The sequence below is a fragment of the Anser anser genome (genome assembly GCF_964211835.1).
Source record: "Anser anser genome assembly, chromosome: 22".
In the NCBI taxonomy this organism is placed as follows: Eukaryota; Metazoa; Chordata; class Aves; order Anseriformes; family Anatidae; genus Anser; species Anser anser.
Genome location: NC_139743.1, coordinates 7,247,188 through 7,274,345, shown reverse-complemented (window position 1 = coordinate 7,274,345; position 27,158 = coordinate 7,247,188). Strand labels below are relative to the sequence as shown.

Sequence of the window (27,158 nt, the reverse complement as noted above, 5' to 3'; positions counted from 1 at the left end):
GCAGAGAAGCAGCAAAACCGGGGCCGATGCTCGAGCAAGTACGCGGAGTGCCTGCTCTGCCTCTTGTCTCCTGACACACATAATACACTTTACAACATCTCACACACCGGCTCTTGTTAGCCCACGGCACAACGATAACACGATATTTAAGAGAAAAGGGGTGAGATGCTCCTCAGTTGTTCAAGAGGCACAGATCCCTGCCCCAAATTAGCAGTCCTTGGCTACCACCGGTACAAAACAGGGCTTGCAGGGGGGTCACCACAGTACAGCCCCATCTCCAGCTGCCTTCCACAGTCACTTTGGGGACCGATGTGGCCATCACCCACCCTGGGGGACCCTCTCCAGCCCCCCCCTGGCACACAGCGTGCTCGTGGGACAGCTGCAAGATGCTTGTCTTGGAGAGTTACAGGGGTAAGGCAACACGGCAGCGCTGCAGCTCTACCCCCTTATTAATAGTCTTGTTTTCCATTTAAAAGCCCACTACTAGGAGCAAATTGAATGTGAAGTAAATCCCTAGGAAGCCGGGAGCGGCGCGTTGGTTCGCGGTCTCGCCGGCGCGGCAAGCAGCCCGCGGAGGATTGCGTCGACCCCGTGTAATATTAATCAGGGGTAAGTTAATGCATAATGTTCACTAGGCCAAAAAAATACATTTGGGCTGTAATTTCTTGTTTGTTCAGAAAGCGGGCGAGAGAAATTGAATGTGAAAGTGATGCCACTAAATTCAATAACAATAAGCCCGTGATTTATCTCCTTCCTTTACCGCTCGAGACCCACACCGCCCGATGTGCCGATTAATATTTTACATCGGGCCCAGGTGACTGCGGCACACCGGGTCCTGCTGATGCTTGTAGGGCCTGTAAAACCCCGTGCCTCCCCTCACCTCCCTGCCCTCCTGGACCCCGAGCCGCAGCGAGATGCTGTGTGCCCTTCTGCACGATGCTGCGCGGTGCTGGAGAGCCTCTGCACCCAAAATCAGTTTCTGGTGCTCTCCACCACGACATGGTGCTGGTCCTGTGCCACCAGCAAGCTGTGCACACCCAGAGGGGGGACACCCATGGGGACGCCCATGCCGCTTGCCCAACCTGACTCAGAGCCGCTGGTGGCCCTGTGGGGCTGGCCGTGGCCTCACGCACCAGTGACACCGGCACGGCTGGGGGCCATACGTGCCATAAGCTGGGGATCCATCCCCAGCACATGCAGGCAGCCCCCAGGGCTCCCCCAAACTCTGGACACCGGCGCCATTCATGCCTCTGCTCGGCAGCAAACTGCTCTTCTTGCCAAGTGCCTGGAGAGCTCAGAGCTCGCGAGGCACTGCGAGACGCCCCGATACCACGAGGGGTGGCTACGGCAAGGGGCACGGCCCTTCCCTGCTAACCCCCGCGGCGAGAGGCAGCTCTCCGGTAATTACTGCCTGATTATCGACCCCACGCAAACACGCAGGGGCTGACTTGGCTCCTGGCCGCTCCGTATCCCAGATCCCTACCAGGAACGCTCGCCGCCACGGCCCGGGGAGTGCGGCCGGCTATTTTTAGCCACGAGCTCATTAATGCTGCACGCCACGGAGCGGCGAGGCTGAGCGAGCACTGACATACACAACGGATGTCCCTCCAGATCATTAGCTCCTAATCCATTCAAAGAGACCTCTTCGTACACCTGGGATGTGGCAGGAGAAGACGGATGCCTGCGGGCTCTGCAAAGTGCCCGGCATCCTGCAGCAGGGGGCTGCTCGAGAGCGCTCGGTGGCTTTTATGCCCCGAGACAGCCCCTGTCCCTGCCACCCATCCCAAAATGAGAGCTGACCTGCTGCTAAGAGCCAGTTACCCGTGCAAAATGGCAATGGGGACCCACGGGACACTGCTGCTCACCTGGATGTGACACTTCTTGCATTTGGCCTGTTTTGGGCATGGGCAGCCCTTAAGCACAGCACCCTTGCAACATGACCCAGATGCAAAAAACTCCACAAATAAACCAACAACTCCACCAAATATACCCAAAGCCTGCCTGGAGCTTCACATTTCACTACGGCACGGCGAATGTTCCCAGCACAGCACCACTGCAATGCACAGGGCGGACACCCCACAACACTGCCGTAGCCCCTGCAACCCAGTGGGAGAAGAGCCTGGGCTCAAATCTGCTCAGCCCGATGGATGCTTTCTGAGGACACCCTCCCAGCAGCCTTACAGACCACACCACAGCGCCTCTCCACCAGACCAGCAGCACTGTGTGCTGGTGAGACTAAGAAAAATGGCAAAGGGCCCCTCTCACATGCCGCGCAGGTCGGAGGTGGTGGCTGGCTGCAGCCAGGGATGCCAACACCGGCTCTGCCATGGGCATGACCCCGAAGAGCAGCCCAACATGCAGCACTGCTCCGCCAGATGCCGCGGTGCCAGACATGGGCAGCCCCAGGTACGATGCCACAAACTGTGTGCTCCCCGAGACTCCCCAAACCCCCTCCCTGCTGCTCCCCGACCAGGAGGCTTTTCCCTTCCCTCTCGCCAGAGACGGATCTGGCAGGAGAGCTGCAGCCCTCTTTCATTAAATGTTAATGCTTTTATTTTTTCACCAGTATTTATGGACCTCTCATCTCCTCCCATTGCTATTCACATTTCTCCCTCTCGTTCCTGCCAGATGGGTGAGGATGGACGGTTCATCTGCAGCAGCGAGATGGGCGCCTGGACGGCTTCCCAGCCACCCCTGCCTCGGCATTGTCCCCCAAAGGGGACAATCGCCTCCTGAGTGCCCTGCGGGGACGTGAGGACCTCCAAGGGCACCGTCCCACATGGCCCAGCCCCAAAGCTTCACGTGTCTGCTCTTTTTTGGGGGAGATGCAGGGCTCGCACTGCCCCGTCCCCTCCCCAGCTGTCCCCTCCGACACGAGGTGCTGTCCCTGCAGGGAGCAGGATCGTACCCTGGCACGGCTCTGGTTCCCCCCCCCCGGCTCTCCTGCTGCCTCCCTCCCAGCACCCCCAGCTGCCTCCACCCCACGCTCCCACAGCTCCACGTGAGCCTCCCCGGCACGGGCAGGATGGAGCTGTCAGAGGTGTCACCGGGCAAGGACTAATTAGCATGAGGAAAGGCAGCACAAAGGAGGGAAATATGCTGAAAGCTCAAGTTTTGCTTCCTTTTGCAGATGGGGAGAACAGCGGGACGGCACCGGTCCCTGTCAGCAAACAGAGACGGGTCCCTGCGTGCCGCCTCGCTTCTCCCAGGGTTTTGGGGTTTGGTCCTCTTATTCACCCCTACTTCACCTGGCTAACAGCCAGACCTCAGCACAGCCATCAGGGACACAAAGAAGGCCTGGCGGCCAGCAGAAGGGGATACAAACCCATCCCCGTGGCCAACACGGGGCTGCCCATGACGGGTGACCCGTGCGAATGCGCCCGGCGTCCTGCCCCGTTCCCGGGAAGGGGGCACTGCTGGGAGCTGTGCCAAAGTGGTGCTTGTCGACAGCGAGGATTATCACCTCTCATCAGCTCAATTTTGATGACAGCACAATCTGAGAGGCTCGTCAGAGTTGATTTTATCGACATAATAGATTAAGCGCATCTGACAGCTATAGTTCGGGCACGGGGATGATTTTTGTCAAATTCCTCGGTCCCGCGAGTGGCACATCACGCTGCCACCTTGCGCGCGCCGAGAGCGCTTTGGCGGGGGGGGAATTTTCCCTTTTCCCTTCTCCTGCTCTTAAATGCTGCCTTTTCTCTGCCTTCCCATGGTAAAACACGCTTTGCATGGAGCGGCTGGGCAGGCATCATAACCCATAACATTTCAGACAAATCATCTCACAACGGAGATGAGGCACTTTGCGCTCAGAGAGCGATCTGAGCGCAGCCAAAGAGAGGGGGAAAAAGGAAAACCGACCACAACCACCTTCCTACAGATGCCTTCAGAGCCTGGGAGCATTACATGGCGTGTTGTCCGTCTCCAGGTGTGTCAGAGCCTTCCCATGGCACCGTGTGCCCCCCATTTTGGATGATTTGGAAACCACCAGCACCATGCAGGGTGACATGACACCTTCAGGCCACAACCACGTTTCATGAGACAAAGCAATAGGGTAAACGAACCAACAAAGACCCCTTCATCAGAGCAAAACCAAAATCTGGACGTGCCGAGGAACTCACGTGAACAAGAAATTGGAAAATTAAGCAGAAGCATCTAGCTGCCTTTGCTGGGCAATGTCTCCCACCTGCGCACCCCTTTTTCTCTAGGTTTTTGCGTTGAGACAGTGAAAGCAATAAAACCGAAACTCCGAGTGGTATACCTACTGTGTAACCACCTGTCAGTAAATTTATGAACAATTAGGAAGTGAAAGTGCTTCCCAGGGAGCTATTTGTGTGTGTGATAAAAACGTTCTTTCTGTTTGGGAATATAATGAGGAAACAACTTCTCCCGTTCTCGCCCCCACTTTGCCGATTTTGCTTTTTGCGGTAATTAATCCAGCTGCCGCCGCTCTTTTGTTCCACCGGCTCCCGATGCCCGCCGCACTGACCCACCCGCTGCCAGCTGCTTTTGGGGGCTTTTTCCTCCTTTTAAAAAGCCTCGAGAAGAGGAGCCAGGGAATGCTCCCCATCACTTCCTACAGCTGAAAGTCGTGTCCTCTTCCGTACACCCAGCTGGATTTTGGGCTAGCGCTTTATCCCAGCCACTTGGAGGATGCTCTGCTCTCCCTTCACGATGTACAGCAGGAACATGAAAGCCCCAGGTTCCTGGCACGTGCCACTGCGACATCAAATCTCCAGCATTCAGCATCTTCCAGTAACCCTTCAGTTGCTCCCTGTACCAACTATGCTGCCCTTCCCCTCGCACATACAGCTGTGCACACACCAGACATGTGTGAGCTTTCCTGCTCCAACACCCGCCCTCACCAGCCTCCTTAATTCCTTAATTAAGGTCATGAGTGTCCTTAATGCCACTGAACAAGACCCAACCTGTCCATATTTTCCATGTCTCTGGTGCTCTGGCTGCTCTCATGCTTTTTTGGACTCTTTTTTTGGAGCTCTGCACCTCCCCAGACTTCTCCCAGACCGCTGGTGTTGCTCTCGTGGGCACCCAGCCCAGCCACAACCCTCAGAGCCCCCCAGCAGACCGTGCTCTCCTTCCCCAGCACTTGCCCATCAAACTCGTGCCCAGCTCCACCAAAGAGCTCTGATCCCGCCATCCCACGGCTCCTCCCTTGGCCAGGGAGCTTGGTCACCACCAGCAGCTCTGTCTGGGAGGTCACTGCTCGGACCCCACCAGGGGAAGGGGCCCTGCTGCCTTCCTTTGCCATGCCACGGCATCTCACGGTGCCACTAGCTCTTTGGCAATCCCATTTTCCTTCACAAAACCCATGGCAGCAGGTGCTGTTCTCGTCCTGCAAGCCCAGCTCTTTCTCTTTCAAGACCACCCCCCTCTTTGTGCCCCGGCTCCTTCATTATTCTTTCATTTTTCTCTTTTGCTGCCTCCTGATCTTTTGATGCTGGGTGCGTGTGCACGTTTCGTTTGTCTCTTTGTTGTACAAGTCTCTGGGCTTTTCTTCTCTTCTTCTCTCTCCCCTCCAGTTGCCTTGTTCTCCATTCATTGCTATTCCTTCCTGCTTTTCTCCGGGCTCTCCTTGGCTTTGAATTCCAGTACCTGCCGCATCTCCCACGTTTTACGTCTTTGTGCTCTTTGTCTGTTCTCCATTTCTTCAGGGAGGAAGGGACGGTGAGTTGGGGAGCCATTGCTCCTTTGTAGCCTCTTCTTTTCCCCTTTGCTTACGCCTTGGTCCTTTTCCCAGACACTCCTTTCCATCCCTGGGAACTCCTCTCCATCCCCTTTCCGTTCCCGTTGCCACTTCCCTGGCCAGCCCTGCTCGGTGCCGGCGGCGACCAGACCCGGCTGCTTCCAGCACCACAACCCCGAGCCCGCAAGCGCTGTGTAATCACAATTATACCCACAGGCTCCGTTTAAGTAAACATATGGAAATAGCGGTGCAAATGGAAAACCCCAGGGCAAGCCTCCAGTGCTCTCCTTGAAGGCTGGGTGTCACCGTGCCTTGACAGGTGACGCCTCCCTGCTCCCAAGAAACGCTGTCGGCTCTAAGACGTGAGCTCTTCTCCTGGTCTGGGAACACCAAAAGAGGCTCTTTGTGCCCCATAACGGGGGGAAAAGCAAGCATCTCGTCTCCGCAATGACACCTTACAGAGCACCACTGCATGACCCCTCTCCTCTCCCCCTGCCACCACCCCTCTCTGCAGACCCTGCCTCCTGCAGCGCGATGCCACACATGAGAACCACTTCCAGGTTTTGGCCACTTGCAGAGGTTTTCACTTCTTTACACGGCACTTTTCAAAGGTTCCCCACCCTGGAACGATAAAAACCCTCTTTTCTCTCCAGCGTCTCCCCCTCCTTCTTTCTACCGGTGCCTGCACTAATTGATTTTTCCTCTGCAGTCGCTCGTGGTTCGTTTTTTCCCCTCTTGTGCCATCCAGCGAGCAGCTCAATAAACTGCTCGGCGACCGGTTGGGGCCCTTTCCATCCCCACCCCCACCCGAGCAAATACCCCTGGAGAAGGAAATGTGAAACATTAGTTTAACCGCCACGGACATTATGTGTTCTTGGCTTCTGCTCCTGCTGGGAAGAGTTCTTTCCAGTCTAAGTGATTTTTTTTTTCCTTTTCCTCTTAAAAGCTCTTTGATTTTCTCTTTATTTTCCTGCACTCCAACCCCACTGCTACGAAGCCAAACTACGGGAGAGTTTTCTGCTTAAAATCACCGTTTTGCTTTTCCCCACCGGGACGATTAACCCGGTGCAGTCAGGGTTAGCCGGAGCCTATCCTCCAAACAGAGTCATCAAGCAAACACCTAATTAGACCCCGAGGAGCAGTGAAGGGGAAGATGCGCTCGGATACAGAGTGTGTCCAAACTTTGCTGGCCCATTTGCCAGCCCACCTGATGAGCAGTTTGAACAACAAGAAGGGAGAAAAAGCAAGCAAGGAGCCTCCTCCGCCTGTCGCTGTGTGGTCCCAACCTGCGATTTTAGCCAATATGCATCAATTTTTGCGCACTTTTCTGAAAAATACCAATAGAGGAGCTTGGGGGGGTGCTGAGGACCTGGGCTGAGCCCACGGCCTTCCAAGACTCGGGGCGAGGAGGGGAGCACCTCCTGGTGCCCCATTTTGCTGCTGGGGGCCATACCACAGTGAGTGGAGCACTCAGGACAGGCAGAAAAGGGACGGTTTGCTTTTACACCATGCATCATCCAGCGAGACAGAGACAGTGGCATGATCCAAGACTCCTTCCCGTTCCCTGCGAACCCTCAGTCCCAGACATACTCTGCCATCCTGGCCCCACTGAACACGGTGGCAGGACCCTTTTTGGCATCGGACAACACCATCCGGACATTGCCCACCCAGACGGGCTGCTCTTCATCCCCCACTGGAGATTCTGGAAGCTCCCCGTGGACCACCTCCACCTGCACCCCCAGCCAGAGGAACCCCCAAACCCCCTCCCCAAACGCGTCCTGACTGCAGGCACCTCACCCATCTCCTCTTTTCCCGCATCCTGCTCTTCTGCCTTGCTGCTTGCTCCCAACCTTTCCCTTCTCCAGGCTGAGCCGCCGCTGCTGTGCGCCACGTGCGCACCCCTCCGCCAAACTCTCCTAATAATAAGCAACAGCACTGACACTCGTGTGAAGCACTTTCTGCATTTACAGCACATTATCAGGTCTTTCCTACGACTGAAGAAGGCTGAACTGCTCCTCTTGCCTTGTTATGCACTGTACAGCCTCCCGGTAAGGTTTTAATAAGTATCACAGTCTCAGCTCCTGCCTGGATATCAAAGGTAGCAGGATAAAAGCAAGTTTAAAAGCAGCGGTTGTGCAAGCAGCGGTGGCGGGGGGGCCCTGCAGCACAGCCTGTCTTAGGGGAGACCGGCGTGAGGCTGGTGGGGGGGTTGCCCTTTCAGAGACTCCAGAAGTCAGTTGTTATCAGGAAGAAGGGAAAAATAAAGACTCAATTTGCTTTAGAGACGCTTGCTGAAGAGCTGCAGCTGCCTCGGTGTCACTCCAAGAGGCGGAGGATGCGACAAGTGAGACGGGACCGATTCGGGGTAAGCAGATCTGGCAGGTACCTGCTGCCAAGTGACACCCAACGGCACTTTGCTACCGTGAACAAAGGCCGTGGTCCTCCAAAACCCACCCTGGCTCGTGGGGAGAGGAAAGCAGCGAAACGCCGAGACAGGAAAATGGATTGCACCGACCAGAAACTAACAGTAACGATGCCGACAGCCGGGAGAGGCTTTAATGAAAAATCTATGGTGAGTGGGATTAAGGCAGTACAGAGGAGGGTTCTCTAAATAAATCAGAAATAGAGGACATCTGAGGAATACCAACGACCACTGTTTGGTACGGGTGGACAGTATTGATGGTCGCCGCTGAGCTCTCCGCCCGCCGCTGTGCTCTGATCCCAAAGCAACGCCGCGCCGCGCGAAACCGCTTCGGCACACAGGCACGGCGGTGTCAGCCAGCAGATTTTTCAGAAATACTTGCAAATTGGAAAATATTCCTTGTTAGCAGACATCTACAAAGTCCCACCAGCGTCTCTTGTCAGCCCAAACGCTATCCCACATTTCTCCAGCCACAGAAGAAAAGTCCCCCACCAAGCCTGCAGGATGCTCTGCTGCGTCAGTGGCACCGCCTGACCGTGCCTGGCTCTGCAGCATCACTATAACTTCTTGATTAACCATTTATTGTGCTCGGGAAAGGCTCGCTCTCATTCCCTCCATCCCATTTCTCATTACCTCCTCCTACCTCTTCTCCTCGTCCTTCCTACCCTCTCCGCTCTGCTCAGCTCGCCCTGCCGCAGCGCTCGCCCCGCCGCTGCCTGCGTTTTGCTGCCTTCCCTCCCTCCCTTCCTCATCCTCTGCTGCCGGAAGGACGCCAGCCTTGCTCTTTAACACCCACAGCCTCTTCCAAAGCACCGACCCTGAGCTCGGCATTCAGGCCTGAAATACATCCTGGCTCTTGCAACAGCCCGGGTCAAGGAGGCACGGCTGTGCCCTGCCTGCACTCCCGGCACCAGATCGATGTTGCAGTGCGACGTGGTGCGGTCTCCTGGCTCACTGCCCCTCTGAGGACAGGTGGTGGCTTTCCAAGAGGTCACATTTGGGGACAAGAAGGGTCCCTGAGGTCCTGGGCACCCGTCCCCGTGCTCCAGAGGACCCTGCCTTCACTCCTCTCCCCAAAAGTTGCGGTTCCTGGCTACATTCATCAACAGCTCAGTGCAGGCTTTAGCCTTCCACTAATTGCTCTGACGGAGGAATTAGAGCTCCTTTGGTGCCATTAGTGCCAGTAAAGCCACCCTGCCGTGCAGGCTCCCCTCGATTCTCCCCCGGGAGGTCCACTCAGGTTCCCTTTCACCGGGGACAGAGGGAGCAGCACGGGAGCCCCTGGCCCCACAGCACCCCCCGGTCAGGCTCTTGATGATGAGAGGAGGATCAGGCAGCTCACGCTCTCCTTGCACTACATGAAATCCCAACCTTTCCATGTTCAGGACTCTCCCCACCACAGGCTGACACGCCAAAACACCGCTCACATGCCTGCAAGCACCCGTCCTGTCGTCATGGGGAGCTGCCAGGAAAAAATACAAGGGGAGAGAAAAAAGCTCGCTGGCCGCCCGCCATCTCCGCTCTTATAAACCGCTGTTAACTGCTGTAATGAACCAATCCAAGAGACATATTAATAATGACACGAAGAGACACATTTACTGTTGATTGTGACTCACTGGCAGATTTATCGCCGGGTTGCTAGGAGGGAAGGTTTGGCCCTGCAGTAGCGCAATTAAAACCAAATTGAACACAGGGACAAAGAATCAATAATCTATCTGGGCAACTTTTAGTTTTGCAAAATACAAATATAAATTAATTGACCTGAACACGGATGCTAACTGGTCATCACTGCCTGCTCGTGTGGGGAATGCCGCCGGGACGGCCGCCTCCTCTGCAGAGGAGGGTCCCGAGCTTGGCGCACGTATTTAATGCCAGGAGAGCTTGGACAGAAAGGGGGCATTGGGCAATTGCATGGCCTGCGTGCACGAAAACTGCTCCCTGAGCGAAGGGCTGTGCTGTTCTCCCTCAGCTCCTGCCTTGCTCGGCAGTGCCTCCTGCTCTGAGCCACCACAAAGCAGCGCTGAGCAGTGGTGCTGGAGACGAAGCGGGAACAGAGCAGGATTTGCTTCCCTTGCCACCCTGTCCACAAGACAGCACGGTGGCATCTACAGATGGATTTTCTTGGCAGAACAAATGAGGCAAATTGTGTGCTTTGAGCCTTGCTACCAGGCAGTCGCTTCGGATGCAAACTGTCCCTCGCCTTCCCCCTTCCGAGGCCAGGGAACGGCTGCACTGCAGCCTGCGCTCCCTCTGCTCCCCTCCGCTCCTCGCCGCTGCGGCTCTTGGCACCAGCGTCTTTGTGGAATAAAAGGATTTTTGGCCTTGCTTTAATGAGATAAGATAATCGCATGGGGATTTTACTAGGCAAGATATTGGGCGTTAGGTGCCGGAGATTTATTGCGAGCTGGAGCATGAAGAGGGGAGAAGAAGAGGAGGAGATGTAATCGCTCTTGCTCTCATGCTAACGTGCTCGTTGCAGCCTCTGCTGCATCCCCACGTGCTGCACCAGCCCTGCCTCGATGGTGCTCCCCAGGTGGTCCACAGTGCAATTGCTACCCCCCAGCCCCACCAAAATCCTTGGGAAAACCACCGTGGCTTGATGGGAGCCAGGGAGAGGGGTTTCTTGGGCAGAAGGCCCCTGTGGGGCGGCACAAACCCACCCGTCCCAGCTCGCCTCTGCAGGGCGAGGGGCTGTCGGGGCTGCACGGCGCTGCCGGCTGGTGTTAATTTCATTAGGCTGAAAGCGCTCGGGTACTTCACAGGTGTTGACTGGATGGATTAGCGTGATTAGAGAGCAGACAGAATAAACCGATTAAACTTTGAAGATGGACGGCTCCTACGTAAATCACCGAGGGGCGGAGGGGATGCTCCGTGCTCTGCTCCCCTCTTTCAAAGCCAAGCCCTCCCCGTTCTGCTCCAGCATCACCGGTGCGGAGCCCCACCACTAAATCCCACGGCGATTTGGCAGGGAAACCAGCCCAGAGCAGCCTGTGCAAGCAGCAAGATGCCCAACGTCACCGTCTCCCACGCCTGCCCGTACCTCGCGGGGAGCTGACAGGCCGAGGGAGGTTTTCCCTGCTTTGATCAGTGGCCGTAATCGAACCGTGCCTCTTCCAAATGAGAAGGATACATAAATATATACATATCCGTGTTGGAGGCTTCTCAGACACATGTTGAGGCTGAGAAATTTTTCAGATTTGCTCATTGCAAAATCAATACCCATCAGCTGTTTGAAATTAAAGGAAAGATTAGGTCCTGGTTTTATACACGCTTTATTGTATTCCGAGAGCTTTCTACTCAGCCAGATAAATCTTCTTTAAGAGGATTAGGAAACTTTCATTATCTTTATCTAACCTGAACTAACACTAACTCTGAAAAATTAATCTACAGACCGGACAAAAGCCGATAGCTGGTGCAAAGGAGCCGGGATCGGAGACAACACCCGATGGAGCTGGGGTGCCAAGCAGAGACCTCCAGCAACGGAGCCCCCCCCAGGAAATGTCCTGGTGATGCTCACAGCTGGGCCAGCCCCACCACCCCATGGGGTCGCCTTGATGGTGGGCTCGAGCAGTTTGGATCCCTTACCCCAATGTCCTAAGGGTGCACCCACTGCTTGTGCTAGGGTAGGGTTGGTGTGCTTCCATAGGGAGCGTCCTCAGGCAGGAGGGTTTGGGGAGAAGGGACGCATGCTGGGGGGCTGGGGACTAACCAGCTGACCAGGATCAGGCAAAAAACAGTGCAAAAAAGGCTCTCAGAAAGGCTCGCTGCAGCCCACACTGCTGAGGGCACCTCTGATCTGCCAGCACCGAGATCCTCCCCATGGGAAGAGACTCGGGGATGCTGCTTTTCAACCCAACAGCAGCTGCTATGCCAACACGCCCCCCTACGAAGCCCTGTGCCAAAAGCTCTTTGCAGCCCTGCTCACACAATCTGCTTTCCTTCCCGCAGCCTGGTGCAGTTGCCTTCGGCTCTCCTGAAGCACCTTGTAAGAACTCCCCGCTGCAGCAGCCCTGAGCCAGGCGTGCACCAAGCGGCGGCCACGGCTCCTGTGCACAGCAGGGATGGGCACGGGAGTAGGAGAAGGAGGGAGCCAGCCCCAAGTTCAGTTTCCAGGTGTTCTCCTCCCCATGTCACAACCGTACAACACAGCAAGGTGCAGAAGCACGTCTCCATCTCGCCTTGGCACAGTGAACACTTGTCCCGATCCTTGTCCCCCAGCTATTGACCACCGAAAGCAATGGATGTTGGTCTGATCCCTCAATCCCCACCACCAAGAGGGTCTCCGAGCCCTTAGCCAGTCTGGACGCCCTCCAGCTTGGCTCAACAACAGCACCACGAACGTTACGACTCACCTTGCACGATGAGGTGGACTCGTGATGTCTTGGGGTGATTGTCTGTCTGCACGGAGCAGGTGTAGGGGCCCTCATCGTACACGTCCACGTTGTGGATCTTGATGCTGTACTGGGTTTTGGTGTTGGAGAGGATGACCACGCGGTTGTCTATAGACCACTTGTCATTGCCAGCGTACAGGATGGTGCTGCGGTTCAACCACGCTACCCGTGTCACCCTGTCATCCACGGTACACCTGCGAAGGAAGAGCAGGAGGGTCACCAAACTGGTCCAGCGTTCGTGGAGAGCATCCTGGCTCCAAAAAGGGGGACGTGTGTGGGATGGGAGCTGCACCACCAGCTCCCCGGCCCCAACCTCCAGCAAGGAGCCCATGTGCCCCCCACACACCATGCCCACACGCCAGCACCGCGCATCCCCCATCCCCGGAAATTTCACAGAACCAGCAGGTTCCCTCTATTTTATTTTTTTCCACGGCTCTGGGGAGGCGCAGATGAAAAACCCATTACGTTTGACCTCCGCGCACCGCAAAGACTTCCTGCACCCCCTGCTCGCCGAGGATTTCAGATGAAGCTGTAAAATTTGCTGACAGTTTGGCTTGTCAGCACAGCCCTCGAGCCATCCTGGTGTGATATACACCGCCGCGGCGGGGGAGAGGGGCCACGCACACGTGCGGGGAGAGAGGAAGGAGCGAAACAGCCAGAGACGGCGAGCCAGCACGCAGGAAGAGAAGGGAACATTTGGATAAGCAGCTGTAAATCCTACAAGTGCCTTGAAAACACAACACAGTCATTTCAATTATTTATTTCCTGCCTGGCTCCCTCCCTCCCTGCTCCCGCCACGAGACACGTGAAGGCTGGGGAGCTCCAGTCCGCGGCGCTGACTTACGCTTGGCAAAGAACAGAGAGGGGGGGGAAAAAGTGGAATTAAAATGTTCCCGAAGAACATGGCTTTTTCATTCCATTTGATAGATTTTCTCGATCTATTTACTTCTGGCCTTCGCTGCCTCCGCAGTACCCGCAGCCAAACCACCGTGCATTTGGCTAAATTAAGAGCAGAACATTTCTCGGGAGCTTTGCTTTTCCCACCCAAGGACCGCAGTCGAAGAGCTTTCTCTTGGTGTGAGAGCAAGCCAGAAAAACAACCCTAGGCACAAGCTCGTGCTGGCGGCTGCAGCTTTGTGCAGCCGAGATCTTAGGGAAAGGCACCTGAAGTGAGCCAAACAGCTCCCGCAGGTCCCTCTCTGCACGTCTGTAAATTCGGAGGCAGGCAGGGGGGCTGCCCCCGTCCCCGTCCCCATCTCACGCAGAGGTTCGGGGTGGTATATGCCTCCCATGCCGGGCCTGCCAAGCATCAGCCCCGTGCAGATTATTAATCAGCTCGACGCAGATTATTAATCGGGCAGAGCGGAGGGGAGGCGCTCGGCGTGTTTCGGGGTCCTCCTGGACGCTCGGTTTGGAGGCACAAGCCATACATCCTCCTGCAAAGAAGGCATTTTCCCCTTGTGGGAGCCGTACATCCACACAAGCCACATTGCACGTGGATTCCTGGAAAGCCCAAAGGTCCTGAGGCCATGCCATGCCACAGCAAGCCCTCCTGGAGCCTGCCTGGACATCGAGCACCCTCGTGCCATCCCCATGGCAGAAATTCACATTTTGGGGCCAGTGTTCTGGGCGAGCTGCATGGAGCCGAGCCCGTTCTTGCTCGGCGAGGTGGCCTCGTGCCAAGCGCACGGCACCGTCCTTTTTGGGAAACGGAGCCCTCCCTCCACTCAAATTAACTGGGGGAGAGCTAAGCGCAGCCTAGTTAAGTTCAGCCCTAGGGGATTTCAGTCTAGTGGACTATTACTGCTGTCTCACTTCATTATAATGAATAATAAAGAGATACTTACACACGGTTTCTGTAAATTATTCATTGCGTGCACTGAAAAATCAGGGCAGTAATATGTAAAACAGACAACTTGCATGTCTGCGCTCGTATAAATATCCAGACTAAAGCCCTCCGAGGTACTCCCGGGTCCCCTCATTAGGGGTGAAGTACAAGGACTAGGGTTTGAAGTGACAGGGAAGACGCGCTCGTGCCGTCTCTGGGAACGTTCAAACACCACTGCCCGGCTTCATCGCACGCTTTCTGAGGGTGTTTGGGGCTGGTACATGCCCCCTGGCAGCAGGGGCTGCTCGTTTTGCAGCAAATTCTGGCATTTCAGGCTGGAAGCCACACCTGCATGAGGCCACGGTGAGTCCCATAACACGGGCAGATGTCCTCCATGGGGAAGAGTGAGGATGGCATCCCCCTCCCTTGCCTATAACACATGACGAATGGGATTGCTCTTAAAAAAAAAACTCATAGTAAACAGGAGAGGGAAGCCCTCATGCTTCAGTGAAGGCAGGGACCACCCCCACCGAGCCTCTCTGCTTTGGAGTATGACATTTGGCACCTGCGATGCACACAGGGCTACCACGGAACGGGCTGGGCTTGCTCTCCAAAGAAAAGAGAGCTCAGGGAAAGTCATCCAGATTTCATCAGAAATTACCGAGGCACGCATTTCTACAAGGGCTGGGGCACGAGAGCACGCCGCAGATACAGCAGCACCTACAGAGACGGGAGGAAGCACGCGGGGTGCCTTTTGTGTGCTGCCGGGGATGCTCAGCGCGGCGACGGGCTTGGGAACACCTCTGAGCAGAGTCATGCTGAGAGCAATGAGACAAAAGCCCCTTCTCCCCGTTCCTCTAGCCCGCTCTTCAGTCGCTGCTGCTCGGTAGCTCATTTAGCAGCAGATCCTTTCTGCTCTGCAACTGCAGATGGGGTTGGACCCAAAAAAAACCTACCCTTAGCGAGCTCTCCATGCCCTCTTGGCGACCCATCAGAGCCAGCAGAAAAAAATGTAGTCTATCGGCTGGCACCAAGAGCCTGCCATTCCCTTCTCACACAACCTCTCCTTCCCACCCCAAGATTTCCCGGGCCCTGGAAATCAGCACTTCAGAGGCACACACCGATAAATACCCCGACACGAGGAGCGCCCTGCCAACTTCTTTCCCAGGCTCCGAAAGCGATATCCATTAGCTGCTAAGCCGCCAGCACTCCCTCGTCTGCTGAGCCGTCTTTGCTACCCATTTCCAATTGACCAGGATTATGATAATGTCTCCGGTAAGCAAACAGGTAAAGAGACTTCTTCAAAGTGTTTAGATAAAGCAGACAAGCTCTGACAAAGCTGGATAATAAAGCAGGCCAGGAGGTTTTCCCTTGAAGGGATCTAATTAAGAACAAAGACAAACCCACATTAACAGTCTCCTGGAGGCACCATATCCATCTCCAGAAGAATCGCTCCGTTACGAGTCCGGAAGGGACAAAAGAAAATAAAGGATGTGTCAGGCAGGAGGGAAATAACCCCTTCCTGTCTCCTTGGTTCACCTGGAAAAAAAACACATCAGAGAGGCAGGGGAAATAGCTCGGGATAGAGACGCAAGCATCAGCCCAAACCCTCACCACGCCGGACCTGCCCCGTCCCGGCTCCCCTTTGCAGCCCGTCTTCACGCAGTGCACCCCACCCCGTCTGCTCCACGTCCACCCCACTCAGACCATCGTCTCCTCCGAGCAGAGACCTCTCGGAGCCTGCAGCATTTCAGCTGCCTCCCACTGTGTCCGCCCTCCACCAGACCAGCTTGGTGAGGAGCAAGGGGCGAGACCTGGATGCTGTGCTTTGACCGAGCTCCGTTCCTCCCTGTGCTCCCCCTGACAATCGTGGCCTCTGGCAGGTGACATCTCCCCGGCCCCGTATTTATCCCCCCGCTCCGCAGAGGGACGGGAGAGGCCGTACCGACGCCAGCACCCCGTGAGAGACAAGGGCGATGAACCCAAACGCGGCAGCGTGGGAAGATGCATGAAGGAGGGAGCTGGGGGCACCGGCGCTCCGCTGCTTCCCCTCTAATTGCACCCATTCCTCATCCATAAATGCTAATTCTGAAGTTTTCTGAGGAATTATTTCACTTAGTGTCAACAATACAAATAACTCCGCGAGCTTGGCCTTTGTGTTTGGCGGCACTGTGTGACCGCCCCCCTCCTCCCGCACCTATTAGCAGGGACCCCCGCGTTGCTCCCACAGCAGGCGCCTGCCCAGCCTCATTAATGACACCGACAGCACTTTCCCCATGCACGGGACGTGAAATAACACCCGCTGTCTTCGTTCCCAGCCTTTCTCTTTCCAGGTCTCAGGTTTTACCTGCGGCAGCGGCTTGGCCAAGCACCAGGACCAAGCCTGCGGCTGTGCGGAGTGGAGCCAGGGCTGCCCTCACCCCTGCCCTGAGGGGAGGGAAATAACGCACCAGGGACAGCACGAGGCTTTTTGGTACTAGTTTCCTGAGGGATGGGATGCTCGGGACACACATAATGGTGCTGTGCACCCCAAGCAGCCCAGAAAAATCTTTTTGCACCTGCAGAGCGTGGCCACGGGAAGAGCCAGAGCCTCGGGGGAGATGCTCAGCTCCGGATCGACCCGCAACCCTCCCGCTTCCTTATGCAAACAAACAAATCCATACTTTTAAATACTTTTACAGTCCTTCAGCCCCAAACCATTTTTCACTCCTGTAGGCAGCGTGTCTCTTCAAAATGACAAATGGAGATGCCAAAACCAGTCGCAAACTCGCCAGCTGACCCAGTTTTCAGAAGCTAAAATATCTGACCCAGATCAGGAGCAAGGGAGAAGTGACTCAGAGCCACACCAGCGCAGAGGACCCTGTCCTGGGGACAGGAGCACAGCCTGGGGGTCCGCGGGCTGAGCTTGCCCCGGTTTCACACCGGGGTGCAGGAGGCTTTGGCACCCAGTGCAGGGACGCGGGGTGCCCGTATTATTGTGACACCCAGACACGGAGGGGGTCAGGAAGGCTCTCAAAGGTTCGCAGCCCCTGTGTGGGTGTCGAAGCCCCCCGGCAGTGGTGGCATGGTGCTTTGGCACGGGAGGCTTCCAGCCAAAAGCACCTGTCCGAGGGGCAGAGCAAGCTCCCAGGCACCTCTGGCTTTGAGAAGCAATTGTTGGTTATGTTTGCAGGGGAATCCTGCTGGGATTTTTCCTTCTTTTTCCAGTACCGCTCCAGCTACAGAGCTAAAGGGCTCTGAATGCCTTTTATTCCAGGCGGCTGGAGCAAAGGCAGAGGAGATTTATTTGTAATCATCGGAAATAAACACAGCTCCTCAGAAGTAAACACAAAAGAACAGAACCTGGCTGAGCTCCCGCTTCGTTAAATATGCAAATTAGAAACAGGCCATCAAAACACGCAGCTCCTCTAATCCTCTCCCAACAATGTAAAGCGTCAAATTAGCCGCGGGTACAATGGCATCTGCGGCGTGTGACGGCGGGTCTCGCACAATAACTCCCCGAGGGCAGGACCGCGGCGGCTGGGCTTCCGTCACTGTCATCCTGGTATTTATTCCCAAGGCAGAGGCGGGAGGCGCTTCGTCTTATTTCCCAGTCCCTTCTGCTGGCACCCTTCTTCCAGCCTGGGCCATCCGTGGTTTTCCTTCTGCCCACCCCGTTTGGGATGCGCAGACCCCTTCCGGGGTCCCAGACTCGGGTTGTGTGGCCCTGTCTTTCCTTCTAGGACAAACCCTGCTCCCTCCAACTAGACCAAAACTCCTCTTTTAGGGCCAACACAATCCTGCCCAACGCGGGAATCTCCAAGGCACAGCTCCTCTTCTGGCAAGGACGCAGCAACAGCGATTTCCATAGCAATACCAGCGCACGTCCCAGCCACATCCCCACGGCCAGCCTAAACTTCCATTTTTTCTACTATTTTTTCCACAGCCTCCCTTCCTACTCCCTCTGCTCCGCGTACCAGCCAGCCCAACGCCCCCCGCAAAGCCCTGCACCGCCAGCTCTCAATTTCTGTGAGTTTAATTAATTGCCTGGCCCACCGCTACCGCGCCGCTGGCATTCCCTAGGCGCTCTCAGGCGAGCTGAGGACCACCACAAATCCTCCCCCCTTAGCAGACCCCCCCTGTCCTCCAGCATCCCTCGGGACCCTCCTCTCCATCCCCGCTGGGATGCCGTGCGGCAGGGCTGGCCGGGGAGGTTTTCTCTCCGCCGGTTCCCCCGCGGCACAGTTTTTGCCTGCCCGTTCTCCAGCACCAGATATAGAAGCTGCTCCCCGTGAAAAATCAAAGCCCAAATTGATACATTAGAGGTTGCTAAATATAAAATATCCATCTGCAAAGATAATAAGGCTGCGAGGGCCGGGGCTGTCTTGTTACTCCATTTCAGAGAGTTTAATGGTGTTTTGGTCCATGACTGCAGCTCCCAGACATTAGAATAATAACAAGATGATGAAGAAGGCGGGAGCTGTCTTTGCGAGGCATCACAAGTCAAGACTTAACTCTCGCCGCGAGGCCCCGAGGGGGTGAAACCGCACAAAACAGCACCGATTCTCTGCGGCACGCTCATACCCTGGGGCTTCGTGCAGCCTTTCGGATACCTGGGGGGCTGCAGAGGTTGGGGTTGATGCCAAGCTCCAGCAGACATCGATTTGGGGGGGGGTCTGCGCCCAGTCCTCAGGCAACAGCTCCGCTGCTGCTCAGCTCGCTCTAATTGCTCAATGATACACAGCTCTGCTTGGCGTTGATGCCTTTCAAATGTTGCTTTTCTACACCAGCCTGAATTGGACGATTTAAAGCAGTCCTCAAACACAGCAAAATAAAGCTGTCTCCCCGTGGCTGGAGCACAAACCTCACGTCTCTACCATTTCAAACCAGTTTCCAGTCCCTTTCCTCCCCCAGGTCTGAAGGGCTGTAGGCAGATTATGTCCAAGATTTTGGCATTCCCACACTCCATTTTTTTAACTCTTTTTTTTTTTTAACTCTTTTGCCTCCAATAGGCTCACCGGTAATGATGCCAACGCCAATGCGGGCCAAGCTGTGCTGCTGACAGCTCCCAAACTAATCCTGCTGGCACGGGGAAGGGACAAGCAGAGAGGAGCGAGGTGCCCGCATCTTCTCCCCAAAGCCCTTCACTGGATTTTCTGAATTAATGCTCCGAATCGAGCAAATCCAGCAAGCGCAGTCAGCTCTTTTAAGGCGAGTTAGGCTTTCCTTCTCATTCCTAAAGCCCTTCTTTCACTTCTCGTTTCTTTTATGCTCAGCTTGCAGGGACAGACACAGCGATGCCTCCCGACAACATCAGCGAGACGGGGCCGGGCGCCGGGCACGCTCCCTTCCAGCTCCTGTTTGATTCCACAACTGCTTCGAAACGTGAGTTTCTGATGAGAAAACACATCCGTGATTCAGAACCCCCCCAGCAGCCTGCAGAAATGTTTGTACCAAGTCCAGCGAGCTCCGGATCAGGGCCCCTTCTTGCAGGGACCCATCGCGTTCCTGCCCTGCACGCAGCCTGGAGGCAGTGCTGACACCAAACCTCCCCCATGAACACCCAGAACGCAGGTTTCTCAACCTCCGATGTTGAACCCGAGTTCTACCAAGTCCCATCTCCTTCTGCACACTTGTTTGTGCTTGGACATCTTCCCTCCTTAGCAAAAAAGTGGACTGGATGCCAAGACAACCAGACAGATTTCTGACTCCTGGGGCCACTTCTGGTCCCGAGCTATTCCCTGAGATGCTCTGTGCCTCAGTTAATTTCTTGTTTGGAACACGTATGAAAATAAGAAGCACTCGTCTCTCTCTTCTCCACCTGTTTCTGGTGATATCTCTGCCAATCCGTGTTTATAGGATACATTTCTCCATACATCTGTGCCACCATATATCCATACACCGCCACGGCAGTGGGAAACCACCCAGAGGTGCAGGCGCTGTGCTCCCAGGCATCGTTCCTGAGCAAACGTGCCCTGTGGCAGCTTCCCAGGGCTACAGCAGGAGGCGATATCCACGCACCCGCCGTGTGTACGGCCCCCAGCTCTGCCTGCCTGTGTTTCCCATGGGACAAACGTGCCTTTTGGGGCCACCAGCCAGCACGTGGGTCCGTGATGTTGTGACACCCAAGCCAGAGGAAACTTGCATCTGGTTGCTCTCATCAACCTCCTTCCCAGTGCGTCCCAGTGCGTCCCAGATTGCTCCCCTGATGCTAAAACCCTTCCTGTGTTTCCAGACTGTTTCAGTCTGCTCTGAAACACAGCGCTGGTCTGAAGATAACAGCAATGGTCTCTGCCCTCAGGACCAGAGCGGGGCTGCAAACAACCAGTCTCTAACCACAGCCCCGAATTCCCCTCGCTCCTCACCCCGCTGTGCTGCTCGGTCCAGTTGTGTCCGCACACCCATCGCAGCAGGGAGGATCAGAAAGAGTCAGCCTTAGCCCCCGGGGGCCGACAGCCGTTATTAGCTTAATAGAAATCTTCATAAGAAAATATGAGGCGGCGGCAAAAGAAATAAAGCGGGAGGCCTTTTGATAGAGCAAATCAATGGGGATGTTTATAGAGCAGATGGCACTTAAATGCTAACATCGGAATAAGTCAATGCGTGCAGCCACACCTGATCTCCCGAATGGAGATGAAAATGAAGGCAGCGAGCCGGGCAGCCAGCCCAGGAAAAATGCTTCTGGAGGGAGCCCCAGCTGGGCTGCCCTGCCCTGGTGGTGTGGGCTTTGCAAGCAGCCCAGCGCGGCGCCTTCTCTTGCCCAGAGAGGCACCTAAATAACTGCAATCTCTCCCCAAAATCAGGCCCAGGACAAAGGTGAGAACGGCCTCACAGACACTGAGGTTCGAGGAAGGCAGAGATGAGCTGAGCATCCTCCCATCCTCTCCAAAGAGACCTCCAGCCTCGGTCAGCATTTACCATAGGGCATCGCTGCTTCTCCTGGAAAGCATCAGCGGGAGCACCCCAGGACCATGCAGGGAGGGAGGTGGCATCTCACCAGGGAACCCAGCTCTCCTCTCATCCCACTCTCGTCCTCCGTAGCCCAACAGAGAGGAAAAGATGCCAGGAGAGTCCTGCCAAGGCTCTTGGCAGCCCCGAGGGACTCGACGAAGGGACCGATCCTGCAGCCCCCCCCCAGGCTCGCGGCACGCCGGTGTTTACCGAGCCCTGCGCTGGCGGCGCGCGCGCCTCAATCAGCGCCTGTGTAAGAATTCAATCAGTGCTAATCTAACACAATGCAGCACCTGCTCCCTGCCTGATTTCTAGTGTTCTTCAATCAAAAGGAGGAGAAGAAAAGCAGAGTTTATTGCTCACGGTGTTCGCAGCCCCGAACAGCCGAGAACCTGGAGCCTTCGACGTGTGCGGTGTGGGTTTTGGGATGGGTTTTCTTTTTTCTTTTTGCTAGCGCTTTTTTTTTTTTTTCTCCCTTTTCTGATTTTTTTTTTTTTCCCACCACCTTCACAGGCAGGCAGAGACAGAAATAACTGTTTCGCTGTCACGGTTAGCCATGCAGTTAAGTACGGGTAATTAACGCATGGCGATGCCGGGCTCCGACCGCTATGACTCAGCCGTCCTGGTGGGGCTGGTGACGGTCCCAGCGCCGCCGCTTTCAACCCAGGACAACGCGGGCACGGCTCTGACGACTCCAGCGGTGTCCCGCGGTTGCAGGAGAAGAAAGGATGTTGGCGAGCTGATTAAAACGCGGGCCAGGGCACACCTGAGATGGAAGGAGCCGCCGTGCAGCCTGAGCAAACTGATCCGACAGCTGTCCCTGGATGGCAAAGAGGGAAAATCGGGCCAGGACAGCGCGAGGGCTGCCTTCGAGCAGCTGCCACCAAAGCACGGCGTGAGCCCTCAACACAAGCACGGGCTGGCACCCACGGAAGGCTCCACGCATCCATCAACGCAAAGAAAAAGTATCCTGAGGTTGGACACCACCGAGAGACACCCCAGCCCTTCTCGCAGCCCACCGTTAATTACCACAAAAATATATTTGTCATGAGACACCCGCTCCTATCTGTGCGACTCTTAAGGGTAATGGAGAGGTTTCAGTCTTTGGAGGATAAATCTCAGGCGCTTGGCTGCCTGCCCGGGAGGATTATTTTACATCAGGTTGAGTTCTGTAGTAATTATCTTCAAAACAGCTGGACTGCTGGATAAACTCGCTGTATCTTAATACACAGTACAAGAGCAAATACGGAGAATTAAACTGCAATTTCAGACGGGCCTGATAGATAGGCGGAAAAACCACTTGCCGGTGCTTTGGAGACTGAGGCTCAGGACTCCTCAAAGGTTAGGTGTGGGGAGGCATTTTTCCATTTGAAATCAATTCGAACTTCCCCAGAGACAGAGCGGGGGGAGGAAGAGGTTCCAGATGAAGACGTTTCACCCCAAAGCTCCCACCGGGTTGAAAAAGAAAGCACCATTTCCCTGACCCTCACGGCTGAAAAATCAGACAGCATTTGATCCTTGCCCGGCTGGAAGGCTTGGCGTTTTGCACAGCCTGGAGGTTTCGATAAGAACCTGAACTTCTCGAGCGTGGAGCTGCACCCTGCCCGCCCCAGCAAAATGCAGCCTGGATGTGGCTTCGTGCACATCAGGTCACCCCGAACAGATGGACAGATGCATGGACGGACCTACTGCCAAGCAGCACCCCCAAACGCAATTGCCCGAACACCCGTTACCTGGGAAAATAGAGAAAAAAAAATAACTTCCCTCCGTGTGAAGGTTTCACGTGTGAAAGCCCCACGGGCAGAACAAATAATGTCTAAAAAGAGAGAAATTCTGCCGATGGAGGACGAGGCCATATTTCATGGCGAACGCTACGAAGCACTCCTGCCAAATGAGAGCTCTGCAAATTAGCCGGGTAAGCAATCAGCCCAGGAATATAATTGCCAATTTGCAGAAATTTCACCAACAATTAGGCAAAATAAAATAACCCACCAGAGGAAATTCTCGGCTTGGCGCGCCCGCGCCTCCGCTGACCTGCCCGCTTTGCACCCGCTCGCTCATCGCCGGTTCGGAGAGCGGGGTTGGCAGCTCCGAGCAACAGGCAGCGAGGAGCCAGATGACATCCCGTCGTCTTCGTATGTTTGAGATACACACCCGGATTTGTATATTTGAGGTATTTGTACACGTACACGGGAGCGGTGCTAACGTCTCAACGCTCGGGAACAGAAAATATTTTTTCCTACGGGTTTGTCAGCACAAAAGAGCGGGAGAACAATAAGGGGGATCTGCTGGAAGTAAATGCTCCCGAACACTATGATGCTAACACAGGACTCAAACAAATAAACCAGCAGTGCCAATTAAATGTGCTTCGGTGAAGAGCTTGGTTATCCCACGGGGGTCAAACATGGGGGCTACAGGCTGACCTAGGGGGTGCTCTTTGCATCCTTTACAAGCATGGAGCGGGGGTGCTGGAGAGCCCTACAAAAGCCTGATGCTGCCCAATCCCGTCTGGTCGAGGTGCTGTGGTTGACATGGATCAGCCGCCCACAGAAAAGCCCAAATATTTCCTTTAAAGCACCCCAAGAGCAAGCACCTGAGGATGGCTGGAAGAGCTTCGAGCCCTCCCGTCCTATCCCCCAGCCCATTCCCCCACCAGGGCTCTCCAGAGCCCAGAGCACACCCCGTGTCCGTGGAGAAGACCCCATAGCACCAAGAGATGAAGATGTCCAGAATGCAAGAAGAAGACAGAGCAAGGCAACCGCCAGGAGGCCTCTCCATCCCTCGAGGGATGTGTCCTCACCAAACGTCCCGGCTCCGGGTGCCTGATCCTGGGCGCCCTGCGGGGCATCCCCGCAGCCCAACGACTTCCTGCAATTAGGGGGGTTTATTTGTTTGAGTTGTACATGAATATACCAAATTGCATTATCAGATCATAGTCCTGCTTCTGATTTATTCCTTCTTTGTTCTTCAAGTCTTCGTACATCTAAGCAATTAACCTCTCAAAGAGCTGGAGAACACATAATTATCCTCATTTGTCTAAACGTCACCAAGATGGCTGCCTTTCAATTAACCTTCTGGGAATGGAGGAAAGTTGGAGTGATACAGTGATCATTTCCAACTTCGGCGCAGGCTTTTTTTTTTTTTTCCTTAAAGTAATTTAATTGAAATATTCAGATGATAAAATATAGCCAGATAACTGTTACTGCAGGTAACGGGATCAAGAGGGGGCTTGCAATAGAAAAAGAAGTCAAACGAGGTACAGCAATGTTATAGCAACACGTAGCACTCCCATCTAGGAATATCAAAAGCAATTTGTGCGTGTTAATGAACGGAGCCATCCACCCTCCCCTGCTGGGCCATGGGGAAGGGCTGGCGGCATCGCTACCAGTGGGGAAACTGAGGCAGGGCCAGCCTACGGGACCTGGCTGCCAGACCCGGGGCTGGCTGCACGCCGAGGGCGCCTCTTCTTTGGCCCGTAACAAAGTCAGAGCCGGGGAGGCGGTCACGGCCGGGCTGCTTTCGCCTTTGTTTGCTTTAATAACAGCCCCGTTTTGCTGAGATAGCGTCTGACACGCCGAGCGAGGGATTAATTCCCACCCATCGCCTCGCTAATAAATATGCATCGCTTCCACCAGAGAGTGCCAGGTCAAACTTTGCACCCATATTAAGAAAGACACCAGTGTTGTCTGTCGCATGCGAATAATATTTATACATACCCACACGCTCGCGCAAAGAGATACGGAAAATAAACAACCGAGCTCCCAAGTTCATCGCATCTCCTCCCTGACAAGCGTGGCTTCTCGATTCATCGCCGTGCCGCGGCTTCGCTCCCAGCGTGAAATTGAGCCCTCCAAAAAGCAATTCCAGCTCCGGTGCCCCGCCGGGCACTGCTTTCTGCCTCCTGTCCCCCCAAAAAAAACCCGCTCGGCCCCGGTGCCTCGAGGCGATGCTTGGGCTTACACGGAGGGAACGGCACGGGAAAGCAAGCGGGTCCCTGGTAGGGACTCCATAAAACCACGTCTCTCCCAGTGCATTTATCCAGAGAGATGAAGCGAGGATAACACAATAGCCATCGAGTTTATTCTCGGCACAGGCTGACGGCGACATAATTAAAATGCAAGCTGAAGTCAAGGTACCTATCGATAAATCTTTGCTTTTGGCTCTTAGGCTTGACAGGAAGCCTATACCTGGCGAGGGGAGTTCAGACAGAGGGGGAGGCACGAATAAAGGCTCTGGTTTATGGACGGCCATTTTAATGTTTCGTTTGAGTAATGGGCCTTGCAAATTAGCACCCCGGCGGCCTGAAATACATATTTTTCCAAGGACATGCAGGCTCTCGATCCGACAGGTGATGTGGGCAAGCTGTCCCCGAGGGGAGCTGCGATCTCGGTGCTTCTCACTTGCAGTCATATTTTATCCCGGGCGGGATGACTAAGAAGGCGACAGCAGAGAGCTCAGGGAGGGGGGGATCCAAAGGCTGGGGGAGGAAATGGAGCAGAAAACGACCCCGCGCGAGACCAGCGAGGGGCTGACGAGCGGCGGCAGCAGGGAGCGGCCACGCAGCCCCGGAGGGAACCGATGCTGCAACAGCCCTGGCTCTGTGCAGCTTGGTGCAGGCAGGAAGGGATGACACGGCATGGCACGGCATGGCATGGCACAGCATGGCACGGCACGGCACGGCACGGCATGGCACAGCATGGCACAGCATGGCATGGCACAGCATGGCATGGCATGGCATGGCACAGCATGGCATGGCACGGCACGGCACCACAACATGTCAGGCTCATGCGCCCACCTCCCAGAGGAGCTCATCCTGAGCATCACCACATTCACTGGGGTGTTTCTGCAGCACCAACCCCTCCTTGAATGCTCAAAATTAAGGATTTCTTGCTCACAATGGAGCTTGTGCGAGTGTGTGGGTCTGGCCTGGATATTCAGAACGGCCAGAGACACCTCTGACACCCCAGCTTTGCCGGGGGGAAGGCAGGATGCCTGGGCTGGGGTGGAGCAGGGATAAGCGAGCCTGCAGGCAGCTGCCTGATGCCCACTGGGGCTGCAGCTCCTCCAGTGCAAACAAGGCAGGAAAGATTGAAAATCCCTGCATTAAATAACTTGGAGAGGTCGGTCGCAAGAAATATGTGAGGCTGAACACGAGGGGGAGCTCGGGCTGGAGCTCGCAGGGGAGCAGGGAGCAGAAAGTGGAGCCTACCCGCCTGCCCCCATCCCTCCTTCTCCATTTGTCTCGCTCATCTCCTTCCTTCCCCCTCTTCCCTCCACCCTCACCACACCTCCTTGCACATAATTCGCCCTGCCATTGCCTCCCTGCACTGCCACGGGCTGTGCTGCCTCTCCCAAAATCCGTACAGAGGGAAGAGACGCTCGGGTACCAGGAGGATGCTTCGGAGCTGCCCACAGCTGCGTGTAACTGCACAGCGCTGTCCCTCTGCACCGATGCTGCTGCATGGTGCTGTGCGTGTGCCCGGGGGTGTGCTCATCCCCGAGCTGAGCTGTGAATTGCTTTGAGCCTCTTAAGTAGGAGACGGACACTGGCATTCTCCTCCTTGTTGTCCCCACAGCCTCCTGCAAGAGGCACAGGGTGACATCTCCCCAGCGCACATCCCTGCTCCCTGCTCCTCCTCTCTTCCTAAAAAACGAAAATGTGGAGACAAATGCAGCCCTACAAAACCAATGTGTGGCAGGTTCAGGCCATGAGAGCCTGCTGGGCCGCCAGGAAGCTGTGTCTTCCCTGCCTCCAACCTGTTGCCTTTGGGACGTTGTCTGGATTTCATTGTAAGGACTCAGGGATGGGTCTGGAGCTGGAGCCTGCACCCTGGCTCAGGGTGTCCCAACAGAGTTTGGGAGCAGACTGGATGGGGCACGAAG

At 55.3% G+C, this 27,158-nt stretch overlaps 1 protein-coding gene across 5 annotated transcripts in view; it reads right to left on the bottom strand.

Annotated features, from left to right (window-relative positions):
- The window catches only part of OPCML (opioid binding protein/cell adhesion molecule like), a 342,553-nt gene that overhangs the window by 9,083 nt on the left and 306,312 nt on the right, over positions 1-27,158 (bottom strand). For all 5 annotated transcript variants that reach the window (XM_083808758.1, XM_083808760.1, XM_083808762.1 and 2 more), the window contains one exon: positions 12,479-12,711. In XM_083808758.1, the coding sequence (XP_083664884.1) occupies positions 12,479-12,711 (233 nt within the window). The remainder of the gene's footprint in view (positions 1-12,478; positions 12,712-27,158) is intronic.